General features: G+C 37.8%; 1 protein-coding gene across 5 annotated transcripts in view; it reads right to left on the bottom strand.

Moving 5' to 3' along the window:
- Positions 1 to 15,590, bottom strand: part of RECQL (RecQ like helicase) — a 32,880-nt gene that overhangs the window by 14,072 nt on the left and 3,218 nt on the right. For all 5 annotated transcript variants that reach the window (XM_043538872.1, XM_037915897.2, XM_027833346.3 and 2 more), the window contains exons 2-10: positions 15,126 to 15,204; positions 13,482 to 13,679; positions 12,212 to 12,391; positions 11,320 to 11,426; positions 10,131 to 10,329; positions 8,962 to 9,128; positions 7,493 to 7,574; positions 4,313 to 4,461; positions 4,102 to 4,219 (exon numbers count right to left, since the gene is read on the bottom strand). In XM_043538872.1, the coding sequence (XP_043394807.1) occupies positions 4,102 to 4,219; positions 4,313 to 4,461; positions 7,493 to 7,574; positions 8,962 to 9,128; positions 10,131 to 10,329; positions 11,320 to 11,426; positions 12,212 to 12,391; positions 13,482 to 13,679; positions 15,126 to 15,144 (1,219 nt within the window). In that variant the 5' untranslated portion in view covers positions 15,145 to 15,204. The remainder of the gene's footprint in view (positions 1 to 4,101; positions 4,220 to 4,312; positions 4,462 to 7,492; positions 7,575 to 8,961; positions 9,129 to 10,130; positions 10,330 to 11,319; positions 11,427 to 12,211; positions 12,392 to 13,481; positions 13,680 to 15,125; positions 15,205 to 15,590) is intronic.

Raw genomic sequence — 15,590 nt, 5'->3', positions numbered from 1 at the left:
TGTACACAGATACTATGTAAGGAGTTATGTATATATACACCCTGAAAAATATGCTCTCAAAGTCTATAACAAGGAATTAGTCTCCAGTACAGTCTTAATGTATACATCAGAAGTCAATGGAAGCAGAGATAGGCAAGCACTGGTGCTTATGAAAAATCCCTCCTGAAAAACAAGCATTGACATTAATCCAATTCAAACGAATTTTTATATCAAATATTTGCTGGCTACACAATTTCAGCCATTTTAATAGGCCTCCAAGAGGGCCAACAAAAAATAATTTAGTACAAAGGCAGCTTTTTAACTGCCACTACACCTCCTGATCTATCGAGGATCAAACCCTCAAGTGCTGCTATCACATTGTGGAAATACTCTAACGAAGCATTCTGTTTAACAACAATACTGCTTTATCTAGCTAGGATGAGTGACAATTTTTCCTTTTGATTTTGGTAGGACTACGTACTGTTGGGTGTTCGCATGCACTTGTCTCCCATTCCCATAACCTTGGCAAGGCCTGAACACTTATGAAATTTTATCACAGTTAGGCATAAATAATCATTTCATTTGGATGCAGGGAAAAAGAGGAAGGTTTCATGTTCAAAGACTATAGGCCAAAAACTCAGCCATATGCAGATGGAGTAAATACACCCCACATGGAAGAGTGAGTCAAATCAGTAGTTACATAAGCAATGGCATAAACTTTCATAAAACAAAGTTTAAGTAGGTGTAAGCAGCACCAGTGTAATGTGAATTTACACTAAACATCCAGGGGCAGCAGTTAGAGCCATTAACTGGTGGTCCCTACCTCATCAGCTTTAATTCATTCACGCCATCATCCCTGACACGACCTGCGAACAGTTCAGTACTAGTATAAGCAGATGCAAACTCCCATTGATTTCAGTAGAAGTTGTGCCTTTCTTATGCCAGTACTGAAGCTGATGCCTAACATACATATGAAGAAAAGGCAGTGTTCAAATCTCAGTCAATTGCTTCATGAGGTCTTCAGAAGCCTTCCACGTAACTTCAAATCCTGTCCCTGAGTTTGTGCGTTACTACCGAGCCAAAGGAAAATCAGCAACAGTCCAGCCTTCCAATTATTGAGTATCACTGAGTTTTTCCTCAGTTTATGCTGTTGCATTCTCCCTCTTCTATGTCACTATTCCCTCTGAATCAATATCTAACCAACACTACAGCAGGTGCTAAGGGGTATTTCTGTGGGAGATGTCATTTTTCAGATGAAACAAAAACAGAGGTCTTCATTATTTATGGTCGTGTAAACATTCTTTTAACTCTAGTGTACTGACCTAATTCGAACCAATCAAAATTCTCCCTGTAATTTCAATTAGCTAGGATGGTATTACTCCCTTTTAGCCCTCAGATGTGTAGTGTTGGTGTGCACTGGTCAATAGCTGATGCTCTATACCCAATAGGTGGCTGCATTTCCATGGTGAAAGAAATGAATCTCGTAAGAGCTCAGAGATCACTTGAGAGAGAGTTTGGGATGAAAAGCACGATAAAGTCATGGGTCAAACATCCCAAGTAGTTATACAAATAGCACACATCTGATCAGCCAGCAATCTGCATGTCATGAAGTAATTTTGGTAACAATGGGTGTCACAAAACAAGAATCTGCTAAAAAACAAAAGGCAGAGGGCCAGATTTTCATTTATATTAAGGCTCTTTTACACCACTCTGGCAGTGTAAGTAGCCCTTACAGTGAGTGTAAATGTAATTTATGCCCACTTTAAGACCTCTTTAATTGCCAGAATGGTGTAAAGGGGCCTTAAGTGTAAATGAGAGCCAGGCCAAAAGCACAACATATATTAGCATACGAATGGTCATACTGGGTGAGGCCAATGCTCCACCTAGCCCAATATCCTGTCTTCCAACGCCAAGCGCTTCAAATGGAATGAACAGAACAAGGCAATCAAGTGATCATCCACCGTCCACCAGTCCCAGCAACTGGCGCTCAGCGGCTTAGGGACACCCGGAGCATGGGGTTGCATCCCTGACCATCTTGACTAATAGCCACGGATGGACCTACCCTCCATGAATTTATCTAATTCTTTTTTTAACTCAGTTATAATTTTTGCCTTCATGACATCTCCTGGAAATGAGTTCCACACAGTGTGTGAAGAAGTACTTCCTTTTGTTTGTTTTAAACCTGCTGCATATTAATTTCATTGGGTGACTCCTGGTTCTTGTGTTATATGAAGGGGTAAATAACACTGCCCTATTCACTTTCTCCCTACCATTCATGATTTTATAGACCTCTATCATACCCCCACCCCTTAGTCACCTCTTTCCAAGATGAATAATCCCAGTCTTTTTAATCTCTCCTCATAGGGAAGCTGTTCCATACCCCTCATCATTTTTGTTGCCCTTCTCTGTACTTTTTCCATTTCTATTATATATCTTTTTTTTCCAGATAGGGTGACCAGAACTGTGGGCATACCATGGATTTAAATAGTGGCATTATGATATTTTCTCTTTTATTATTTATTCCTTTCCTAATGGTTCCTAACATTGTTACCTTTTTTGACTGCTGCTGCACGCTGACCAGGTGTCTTCAGAGAACTAGCCATGATGACTTTAAGATCTCTTTCTTGAGTGGTAACAACTAATTTGGACCGGATCATTTTGCACATTTAGTTGGGATTGTTTTCTCCAATGAGCATTTATCAACAATGAATTTCATCGGCCATTTTGTTGCCCATTCACCCAGTTTTGTGAGATCCCTTTGTAACTCTTTGCAGTCAGCTTTGGACTTAACTACCTTGTGTAATTTTGTATCTTCTGCAAACTTTGCCACCCCTCTGTTTATCCCTTTTCCCAGATAATTTATGAATATGCTGAACAGCACTGGTCGCAGTACAGGTCCTGGTAGGACCCCATATTTAGCTCTCTCCATTCTGAAAACTGAACATTTATTCCTAACCTTTGTTTCCTGTCTTTTAACCAGTTACTGAACCACGAGAGGACCTCCTCTCTTGCCCCATGGCTGTTTACTCTGCTTAACAGCTTTTGGTGAGGGACCTGTCAAAGGCTTTCTGAAAGTCCAAGTATACTATATCCACTGGATCACCCTTTTGTTGGACCCCCTCCCCCGCAAGAATTCTAGTAGATTGGTGAAGCATGATTTTCTTTTACAAAAGCCACGTTGACTCGTTCCCAATAATCATGTTCATTTATATGTCTGATAATTCTGTGCTCCACTACAGTTTCAACCAGTTTACCTAGTACTGAAATTAGGCTTACTGGGACGGCCTCTGGAGCCTTTTTTTTTTTAAATTGTTGTCACATTAGCTATCCCCCAGTCATCTAGTACATCAGCTCATTTAAGTAATAGGTTACATACCACAGCTGTTAGTTCTGCAATTTTATATTTGAGTTCCTTCAGAACTCTTGGGTAAATACCATCTGGTCCTGGTGACTTATTACTGTTTAATGCTCTGTGTCAACATACTGCAATGACAAATCTGTGATGGGATGTACAAACCCCATGCTGAGCCTGAAGGGGTGAAGGGACAATACTGCGCTCAGGTAGCCCTACCCCTTCAGACCTACAAAGCACACTTCAACTGGAAAGGAAACTTAAAAGGGAGCAACTCAGCTCAGAATGGGGAGGAAGACAGACTTACTCTGCAGGCGCCTGAATAAGGATGCCGAAGAAGCCTCCATGTGAGGAAGAAGACTGCCTGCTGAGACCAGTTGGGGCTGAAGGTTTAGTTGTCTTTTCTTTTACTTATATTGGACTTGGAGATGCTGGGGGAGGACCTGGGCTCCCCTAACAACTGCCTTGTTGCAGGAGGGGCATAAGCTTCATTTCTACCCCAGCCCTTTCCAGTGTACAAGGAGGGTCTATTCCCCATACACTCTAGAAAGGAGAGGGTAAGGATGTTAAGATAAGCTACATACAAGGGTTAGGAACCGGACTGAATGTCTTTCCCACTGGGAACCATGGGACTAGAAACTGGGTGCATTAACCACTAGGCCACCAGGCCCTCTGTGAACTCTATTACAATAGCATAACAACGAACACAATATTATTGGTTTATGGAAGTCTATTCCCTTTATCAGTAGGAGCCAACTTGTTCACAATACCTGCACGTCCACTCTCTTGATAGTAGTTCTCCATGGATTTGCTCATTGAATGATGAATTACAAACCTCACATCTGGCTTATCAATTCCCATGCCAAATGCAACTGTTGCCACTACCACCTGAAACAGGAGTATAACCATTAAACCATCAGGATACAGATTTATATAGTTATTTAAGTCTGATAATTCTATAGAAGTAATTGTATACCTAACCTGGATTTCATTGGCTGCCCATCCCTTGTGAACTTTGGTCTTATCTTTGGGCTCCAGATTTGCATGGTAAGCATCTGCCTTAATTCCCAGTTTCTGCAAACTAATGGTAACTTGCTCTGAGTCCTTCTGTGAAAAACAGTAGATAATTCCTGTACCAAAGAGAAAACAAAAACCCCACTTTTTTATGGCAATGAACTGTTTAAAAAAAATGTAAGTGGAATATGTGCTTCATGTTCGTGCAAGGTGCAGGATTTAATAGGCTTGAAGATAACATCCCCTGTCTGTCCAAATGACCTGATAAGACATGGGGAAAGAGTGCAAAATTTCCCAACCACTGACTCACTAATATGCTTGGTCATGCAAAAGCAGAAAAAGCAGTTCAGTCTCTGCATCAATTCCAATTTTGGACTCTGCTTAAATAGTAATGGTATTTATAATAATAAATAACATTACAATACCACCATGGTCTTATATAGCACTTTATCAGTAGACCGCAAGGTGTTTTACAAAAAAGGACAGTATCATTAGCCCATTTTACAAATAGGGAAACTAAGGCACAGAGAGGGGAATTAACTGCCCAGCGTCACTTAGCAGTCCAGTGAAGAGCATCACAGCTAAATACAAGATCAAACAGATTGTCTAGCAAAAGTATTTAGCACATATTCTAAGGGGCCATTCAAGGTGAAGTGACTGTTAACTCCTCTGTAGTCACAGGACAAAAAGGGGGGTTAGTGGGTTACAGATTGTTGTAATAAGCCATAAATCCAGTGTCTGTCTTTATGGTTTTTAGTGGCTAGCGAAGTTATGAATTTAAGCTCCCTGGCTCATCTTTTGAAAGCCTTGTGCAGGTTTCTTTTGAGGCTGAGGACTGATGGCCAGATGTAGAGTGATCACTTTGTGAAAAGTATCCACCCACAGGTGATAAAAACATCCTATCATTTTACTGTGCGAGTTCATTCGAGTGTGTAACAATTGTCTGGTTTCGCCCACATAGTTGTTATTGGGGCATTTAGTGCCCTGCGTGAGCTACACTACATGTTGTAAGGCCCGTGGATCTTGAAAGGTGTGTTGATCATTGTAGCAGTGAAGATAGGTCTACAGGTTTGCATCTGTTGTTCTGGCAGGGTCTGGTGCCGCTTTGAGACTGTGTATCCTGGTCTGTGGGGAGCTTGCCTCTGAGTAGCTCGGAGAGGTTGGTGTGTTATATGAAGGCAAAGAAAGGGTTCAGGATCCCCATCTTGAAAGAAATCTTTCCTGAAGTCCCTCCTCTGGCCTTCATGCTCTATCTAAAGACACTGGATTTATTACAATAAACTGTAATCCCCAAACCCCTTTTTTTTTTGTCCTATGACTACGGATGTGTTAACAGGCCATTTCACCTAGAATGGTCCCTTGGAATATGTGCTTACGCTAAACTATTTATTCAATCTTGTATTTAGCTGTGACATTCTTAGTATCTTTCCCAGACCTGAAGAAGAGCTCTGTGTAAACTCAAAAGCTTGCCTCTCTCACCAACCATAAGAAGTTGATCCAATAAGAAATCTTACTGCACCCACCTTGTCTCTCCATTTTCCAAAGCGTTTTAATTCTAACAGGGTATTTCGCAGCACCTTTAAATTGCTTTCATAATACAGCTCAATGTATTTTAAGCTACCACTCAAGGGAACTTCAAAAGTTTTATTACTATATGTATTGGAGCAGTGCCCAAAGACCTAATCAGGATCAAGGCCCCACTGTGTTAGGCACTGAACACACACAGGAAGGCACAGGCCCTATTCCAAAGAGATTACAATCTAAATAGACAAGACAAATAGTAATGGACAATACAATGTTGGAAGTACATATCTTGTTACTTTTGTTTTGCTTTTAAAATTGGATGCTTAATGGAAGGGGGTCTTCTGATTGTGATGAGTTCTCAATACATTTCGGGGATACTTTGGAGCAGTTCCATAAAATAGGAGGTTGCCTAAAAAGATCTCTTGTACAGGTTTCATTGGACTGTATACTAATTGTTGGACTAAAGAGAAATTCAGGTCACCATGAATGGAAAGTCATCCATTCATCCAGACCATTTTAGCAGCTTTGGACAAATTTTCTAAATTCCTGTTGCCGGGGCCCTCTCTCCTAGCTACTTTTTTTTTTTTTTTTTAAATATAATCAGGAATTTATCCCTAGGAAATATCAGAGTGATTATTAGTTGTGGGCAAGAGCTGAAATTACTCAATTCAGACAGCTGCTCCTGGGTCCTGATTTGAAATTATACCGAGAGAGGTATTTAATACATTAAATATAAAAATCCCATATTTTCAAAATTTACAAGTCAAACATTTTATTGTGAAATCTGGATACAAGGTGGCTTTATCGAGACCTTTAACCAAATTTGAGAAGTTGACCGAGGAATGAAATGTTTAATTTCTAAAATATATATATTTTTGATTCAAAAGATGTTGATTAAAAAACCACAGCCAATGAAAAGATGGGAGAGGGATTTGGACAAAGAAATTGATCTGTAGGAGTGGGTTTCTATATGGGGAAGGGGATATACATCTTCAATTTATAAAAATTACTGTATAGATGGCGTTTCACTCCAATTAACATCCATCATATTTTTGTTATTAGGGAGGTGCTCTGTTGGAGAGGTTGAAGGGAAAATCGGAACATACTTGCACACATGGTGGTTGTGTCCAGGAATTAGATTGTTTTCACAGGAAATTCTTAAAGAGAATCATCTTATGAAAAAATGCCAGCTTCCAAGAGATCCCGACCTAACTTATTTAATGCTCCAGTAAAGGATCTACGTTTTACACAGAATGACAGATTAATTCATTTTTGACTGTTAGCAGCTAGACTCTGTATTGCACATTATTGAAAATGTGTAGGATTCTCCCCCCCGCCCACAAGAACTGTGGCTTAGTAAAATATGCCTTGTCTTTGTACTGGGAAAGCTTTCTCACCAAATACGTACACAAGAAATGCACCAAGAGGAGGACAGCTATTTAGAAATTTGGTCACTGTTTTTAGCCTATTCAGAGGAGGAGGGTCCCCAGGCAGCAACCTTTAGCCAGATTCTTTGAATATTAACCTGATCCTGAACAAGTGATATACCATTTATTAGGTTAGTTTTATTGTAACTTTGCCTTAAATAAAAACTTTAAAAGCATTAGTTTTTATATTGTTTACCTGAGAGCCCTTTGTATCTTCCATTGATGATCTTAACAATGTCCTCAATGAAGTCCTCACTGTTTGAAGGTTTTTGACGAACCTGAAAAAAAAAAAAAAAAAAAAAAACACATAACACACACCCCCACCATATTGCATATATTACCAAAGAACTCTTAAATGGCCATTCAGCCAATTTGTTATACTCCTATTACTGTACTCCTCCTAATACAGTAAACTCATCTATTCTTCCCTTTGACTAATTTAAATTTATTCTACAGTTTAAAGATCCATTACAACTAAAAAGCTCATTCAGAAGCTTCCCAGTGAAGAATGTGAAAGGAACCACAGAAGTTCCCAACTTTTCCAGATAATTGCACCAGTTTTCTAAACTAAGATACTGGCTGTAGCAGCCAGTGCTTGCCACCTGCCATTCAACTATGAACATTCTAGTCTGCCAGACCCCACTCTCACAATGTATGGAGCAGCCCAAATTCTACTAAAGGCAGGAAGATACAAATTTTAACAAGATGTCATGGTGAAGCACCAAAGCCAGCTCAGAAGCTAGCTCATTAAAATAGGAAAGGATAGCCTCCAATATTATTAATCACAAAAGCCTTGAGTTCAGTACCAGTACACAGTTCCTGGTTCCCAGCTACTGTTTAGAACCAAGTTGGCGAAAATTAGTTTGAAGTAAACTTTAATAAAAAAAAAAAAAAAAAAAAAAAAGGACCATCTAAGTCATAAGCAAAACAGACCAAGAACACAAATACTTGGATAACAGGGGGAAAACGAAAACAAAAACAAAAAACCATCCAATCTCATTGTTTAAATAATCTCTTAGTATTTAGGAAAAAGAAAAGGAGTACTTGTGGCACCTTAGAGACTAACAAATTTGTTAGTCTCTAAGGTGCCACAAGTACTCCTTTTCTTTTTGCAAATACAGACTAACACGGCTGCTACTCTGAAACTTAGTATTTAGGGTTATTTTTGTCATACTCCTGAGTTCTCTCCTGTTTTGTTGGGTTTTCACCCCCCCCCACCTCCACCTCCACTTCTTTGCCTTTCATTTCTTTGTCCTCATTTCCTCAGACAGAAAAATATTCAAGAGAAATGAATCGGCCAGAGATTTAGTTTGGAAGAATCCTGTGGGAATTAAACATTTCCAAAAGACCCAGAACAAAAATTAGCTATTATTTTTCCTCAAGATAAACTAACTATTAGAACACTATCTTCCGGCAAATAAATCACGACCTCAGAGAGCAAAATATTCTCAAAGGCACCCAGGGCAGTTAGGGGCCAGACTCTGACTGAAAGTCATATAACTGACTCTGATGCCCTCATTCTGCCCTAGAACTATAGAATGAAATTCGGTCTTCCAGAAGGCGTAAAATACTGATTGTTCTGTGTTTGTCCAGCACCTAGCACAATGGTGTCGTGGTCCATAACAGGGGCTCATAGGCACTACTACAAATCAAATCAATACATACCTCATAGTAAAGATTGGGCCGGTTGAAAGATGCAGTAAAGGTAATGCATTTCTGAACACACAAAATTTTCTGAGCATCCTTCAGAACATGACTTGTTGCAGTTGCAGTCAACCCAATCAATGGAGCATTGGGAAATTGTCGTTTTAAGATACCAAGTGACTTGTAGTCTAAATAAGAATAACGGAAAAAAGATTTTGTTTCTTACACCACCCGTGATATATTAATACATCAAATCTGCAGCAAGTTAACAAGTAATGAGAGAACTAATTTACAAATCCATATGAAGTGATCAGCAGGCAATGCCATATTGACCTAGTGGAGTGACTCGCCTTGTAACAGATTTTTACCTAAATTCAGAATGTACTGTTAATTAAAATGTATCTAAGTTAAGAGAATTAGAAAACAAAACTAACATTAAAAAACCCTAAAACATACATAATTTATATTTTGATTTGTGTCAATTCTAACAAACAATTGCGGTCATTAGCAAAAGGAGAAAGGCCATTATGTGTCATTTGTAAGCAATACTTTCTTTAGTAAGAAATTTAAAAGAAAAATCAGGAAGAAGTTTAGTAGATGATACTGTAGTCATCTGTACCCTGAATCACAAGTTCTTTCATACGCAGAGAAACAGCACCTGATAAATACTAGTTTTGTGCAGGTGACCAGACAGGAGACCAAAATGCTGCCCAATTTTTCTTCTTGTAAATTACTCTAGAGGTGACTAAAGTGCATTCCATGGAATTCCACCATGTAGCGATGGTATTTTCACCTTCAATAGGGAGGTATTAAGCACCATGAAGAGAGTTGCACAGACTTGTATTTTCCACAGGCAGCACATCCATATTAGAGATGACAGACACAATCTGTTCCACTTTATGCAAATGAGGTGCAACTCTCAGTCCCCTGGAAAATTGCCAATGTAACCCACAGTTAGATTTCCCTGACTTAAATGAACTTGGGCCTTTAGACAAGGCCATAAATTATTTATGAATGGTACCGAACGAATGAGGTTAAAAATCTCTGAGCCAACGTACAAGTATTTTCTGTGTTGTGTATTGTGCATACACTTCACTATCAAAAGTGAAACATTTCCCCTCATTTCAGGCCTAACTCATCATTTATTTATGCTTGAATAACTCTGCATACATATTTCTGGATCGGCATACCAGGCCTGAAGTCATGTCCCCATTGACTACAACAATGAACCTCGTCCACAGCAATACGAGTGAGTCTCCCTGCTTGATAAGCTTTCTCCAGTTTTGACATAAACATTTTGCTTTTTGCAATCTTCTCTGGAGTAACATAAATGAGTTTTAGCTGCGAATTCTTATCCAGCATTTCGGTGTGAACCCACTTTACATGTTCCTGTTAAAAAACAAAGAAGGAAGTTGGAAATGGACAAACCAGATCATCATGCTCCTGTCCCTTAGTTCTAGAATAAACTGTGATTCAATGCACAAAACACACTGCTACACCTAGCATAAAAGACCTTGCAGGTGATCTATCTATATCTATGTAGTTACATAAAAAGTGATTATATTTTAAAAACAAGTAAATATTAGCATTATTTTAGAAAAAGGAAGCAAATATACTCTGAATATTTGTACTGTATTATTTAGGGTTTTTATTTTCTTTGTAAAATATCAGGTGTCAACCACATCTCTGCTGCTATGTTTTGAGAAAAAATTCCTTATGAAAAACAAATATCCCAGACTGTAATCTTTATTAGTGGATTTTTGGAGACATCCATTTTTGAAATGTGTTAGGCCACATCAAGGCATTAATCCATTAGGTCCAGTACCCTGCCTCTGAAAGTGGCTACTATCTAATGGTAGTTAGCAAAAACTACACACCCACACACAAAATGCAGCTTGTCATTTGGATAATGCCATATCACTGGAGGGGGGGGAATCCTTTCTGCCCTTTGTGGCAGTCAGCTCATACCCAGAAACAAGAGACTTGATTCCATGTATATGAGTCTGCATTACTAAACAAACATAGTAATGGCCATCTTCTTTTAAAAATCGAGAAATTTGAGAGGTATGGACAAAGAAAAATCACTTTAGCATAAAAAATGTGCAATAACTGCAAAATATTTTTGTGTCACTAATGCAGTCCCACAAAATTCTATTCGCTTCACACAAGGTTTTTGCTTGTTTTATTGGTTTTAAACAGGATTACAATATATTCGATTTAGATTAATAATATCATGGTAAGGATTGGCAGGAAGATGTCCCTTGGCTTATAAATTTTCGTTACAATCATGCAAAGCTGAGCTAGTCAATAAGAATATCCACATAATGTTCATAAATAATGTGAATAAAGGTAACAATGTCACATGGCAGTTAAACATACCTTACTGCTTGAAGCATTTAATAAAGTTGCAGAAATTCTCAGCTGTTCTAAAACCATTAGCTGATCTTCCATAAGTGAGATCAAAGGACAGATCACAAGTGTGAAACCTGAAACAAATCATCATTCATCTTACTTATCTCATACGATTTCTCACTGGGGACTGAACTGAAACATATAACTCAATTGCAACAAACAAAAGCACCACATAAGAACTAATATATCTAACCAAAGCAGGTCGGGTATACAGTGGCCACGTAAAGGGGACTAAACAATGCTAAGCAACAAGTTGGCTCCTTTTGTAAAAATTAGCTTTTTTTAAAATCCAAGGCCAATAAAAATGGTTTCACAATTAAAAATAAATAAATAAATATCCCAATAAAGCAGCTGTTGTTAAAACATATTCCTCTGCAACATCTGAAATCAAAGCACTTTAGCACTAAGAAAGTGAAACTGACTTAAAAACAAAAGCTAAACTGGCTTCAATGATTTACATTGTACAAATTGAAATTCAAGAAGTAAAAGAGCAATTTTAGTGAGAAAAAAATGGGATTTTTAAAATCTCACTTGTAATTAGCTAAAGATGTTGTTAGGAACCTAGACAAAGAAATTTGTTTAGAACAAGTGTTTGCAAGATCTGTGCCTATGTTTTTAAGCCAACAGCGTCCCTTTAAAGTGAAATACAGAAAATGAGCAGAAATATATTTTTAAGATAAGTTTTTGTCTCAAAATTGTTGCTCTTTCTTCCCATTATTGGGAGTTATGTTCCTTATTCCAAAGGATACTTAGCATTAGACAATTTTATTTACAGTAAATATAGCATTACATCTCTACAACCAACCCATACAAAAAAGATAAATCCATTTACTGGTACATGACATTTATTCTCATATACCTTCAGAACATACTGCAGGTAACTGATAGCACAAACTCTTTCCACCTCCAGTAGGCATGACAAGAAATATATCCTTTCCTGCCATTGTAGCATTTATTGTTTCAAGCTGCAGAGACCTAAACTTCTGCAGTTTAAAGCTATTACGAAATGTAGCTTTGATCTTCTCATACCACAGGAAGTCTGTAAAAGGGAGCAAGCAGTAAAAATATGTTTTATAAGCTAGAACATCTAAAACATAAAAAGGAAAGCCAATTAAAATATAGAAGCAATTTTTACTGAAAGTAATGTGATGTCACATCAGGCCAAATTTTCACAAGACGAAAAACAGTACCCATAAGATCTGCACATATAAACTGAAGAACAGCGTGCATAAGTCTATGACTTGCATGAAAACATTTTGCAGATCCTTTGAAAATATAAACACAATATGTCACCAAGCATAGGGATTTAGTCACCCTGTAATGTGTATTAATGCTCAAAGAAAGCAGGTACAACACAAAGTATTCTAAAATGCTAATCCTTAATTCATAATATTAGTCCAATGAACATAAATGGAAAAAAGCATTATGCCTGGTACTCAATGTTTACAGGATTAGACCCTACAACTGTACCTGATCCTTTAGTTATTTTTCAGGATGCTCTTAAACTAGTGTTCCTCAAAGTAGAAGGCAGAGAAACAAGCAAATCCAGGGAAAATATACGAGGAATATTTTTTTTTCTTTTACGGCCAGCAGAGCCAGAGTCTATTTACCTGACCAAAATTGCCCCGATTATACCATACAAACTCAAACATTACAATGGATTATGTGGTAAACCTAGGGGCAGAATTTGTCCCAGTATACTTAACAGATACCCCCACCCCCCCAAAAAATTTCTAACTTTCAATTCTAGTTAGTAACTTCAAGTTCCCAAATTATGATTCCATAATAAGCAAGAGAAAACTGCTGATAATCAGTTATTAGAAGAATCTGCCCAGCAGAGCCCACTTCAGTATTCAGGAATATTTGCTTGCTCAGATATAAGCTTCACTCTATTTAATTAAAATGTAAGGCAAACCAACCAACCAAGACAACAACAAAAACTTCTTGGCAAAAGGAAATGGTACAATAATAAAATTATCCACATGGAAATCAAAAAGCAACTCCGTGAAACACAGATGGACCAAAATACCAAATTCTAACTTTCATTATCTCATCAACATTGATAAGTCTTGGTACATTCTTCACATTAAATGGTAAAGATGATAATAATTGAATTTGATTTTGTAAACCTTGTTTGTTCCATGCCTCAGCTGAGGTTTCGGTTTCTTCACTTTCCCCAGCCTCTGAATCTTCTGAAAATTGTTTTATTTTATTCTTTAACACCGTCTTCTTATGAATAAGCTCCTGTTGTCTTTCCAGAAGTTCCTGAATCTGGATCTCTACTGCCTGCAGCTCACTATCAGTGGAAACCAGCTCCTCCTTTAGCACTGAAGTGAGAGAGGGAGAAAAATATAACATTCTAACATGTATATTTTGCTAATTACAACTTCAAATCACATTAGATATTTTGCATCCAGTGGTTGACAGCAATCCAATCTACAATCAAGAGTGTCTGGAAAAATGGACAGAGTACTCTTAGTTACCTGACAGGCCTGTTGCTGAGCTTAAAATATTTAATATTCATAAGGCACTCTGAAGATGTAAAATGCCATATAAATATATTAATAAACCACAACTGTACTCTTCTTTTCTGCAGCTTAGGAGAAGTCTGCCACACTGTCATGATGGATGATTACCTTGTTTGTTGCAGAAAAATCATGTCATAGTGTAACTTCTGAGAGACTATATTCACCTTGGCACAGGAATGGACTCTGATTCATATATTCCAAGGACTGACGGGACCAGTGTGATATAATAAGATCTTTTTCATCTTGTGATCCTATAGCCAAATTTGGCCTTGACCACTTTTAGTACACAGGGATGAATGGTACCACAAATATTCCAGCTGGCTCTAAATTGGGTGCACAAGCTCTGTCCAGCTGCACAGTGAAAAGTCTTCATATCAGGAACAACATTAATTCCAACAGAGGAGGGTGAACTGAGGATGGAAGCAGGGGAAGATAGGGGACATGCTAAAAGGTATAGACCGTGCTCCCAACCCTACCCTGTGTCCTGATATGTCCCTCCTCAGGTCTAGAAGCAGAAGATCTGCAGAGCATGAATTCTACGTAGGTTTGCAAGCACAGCACAGAAGTCATAGCTTTTCAGGAGTACAGCCTAAGATATAAATTTGCTTCTCTGTGTCTAAGCACCCTAGTGTGAATTGAAGTCAAGTGTTTCAGTATGTGGCTTCATTGCATTTGCCATTTAATGGAGTAAATTAGATCATGCATTATTTAGATGAATGTAGCAATGTTTCTGAGACAGTTTACAGTCCCATCAGATAAAACTAGACGAACATATTTTTCCAAAAATGTTATGCTTTGATCCAAAAACAGCAACCACAATAGTTCTCATGCACTGCAGCTACAGCAAGTCTGTGTGCCAAAAATCCTTGTTGCAGATTTTCTGGAAACAGAACAAAACATGGAAGTTTTCCTTTCAAAATACCCAAAGGAACGAGTCCATGTTACAGACTAGTGGCCTGTGAAAGATGCCTTTAAAAAAAAAAAATTAAAACCACTTTGAAATTGTTAGAAACCAGGAAAGTTTTTACAAACTTGTGTGTATAGCTACAGAAATGAAAAAATGTCCAAAATGAAATATGAAGGAAAACGTGATTTAAAAAATTATAGCAATTAAAATCATTTTCAACCTGAAGAAAACACATACAGTTGAAGTAACAAGCAATGAAAACAGAGTTTTCTAACAACTCTGATGAAACTAGTTAAACAGTAGTGGAATGAATAGTTACCATCCTAATTTTGGTTTACCTGAAACAGTTGTCGTCATCTTCAAAGTTGAAAGGACCCGTCCTTTATTAATAAATGTTGCTTAAGCAAGCACTTCTCTCTAAAAAAAATTAAAATATTTTATTAAAAATCTCTATAAATCCATTAGACAGTAGTAAAGAAATGGGGGAAATTCCATCAGCTGATATATCTTCAAGCTACACAGGACAAAGCATTATACAAATACATCATATAGAGCAATCCTCCTCTGGCAGGGAAACGACCAAGAGACCGTCCATAATCTCCATGGTATTATGAACAAAACAGCCAAACTCATTAACTGGACATCATTTAGTACTTTCTTGTAAAATCACACTGAATATATTACATCAAATTATTTGCCTGTAATTCCACTCTGTTTGCTAAATATCAATCCAGTTTTGTACTAATTCCTCAGATCTTGTCAATATTCACAATCCCCGCTAGAGGGCATCACACATTTCCTTC

This window comes from Chelonia mydas, chromosome 1 (assembly GCF_015237465.2).
Source record: "Chelonia mydas isolate rCheMyd1 chromosome 1, rCheMyd1.pri.v2, whole genome shotgun sequence".
NCBI lineage: Eukaryota > Metazoa > Chordata > Testudines > Cheloniidae > Chelonia > Chelonia mydas.
The sequence above is the reverse complement of the archived record's forward strand: the minus strand, read 5'-3'. Positions and strand labels throughout refer to the sequence as shown.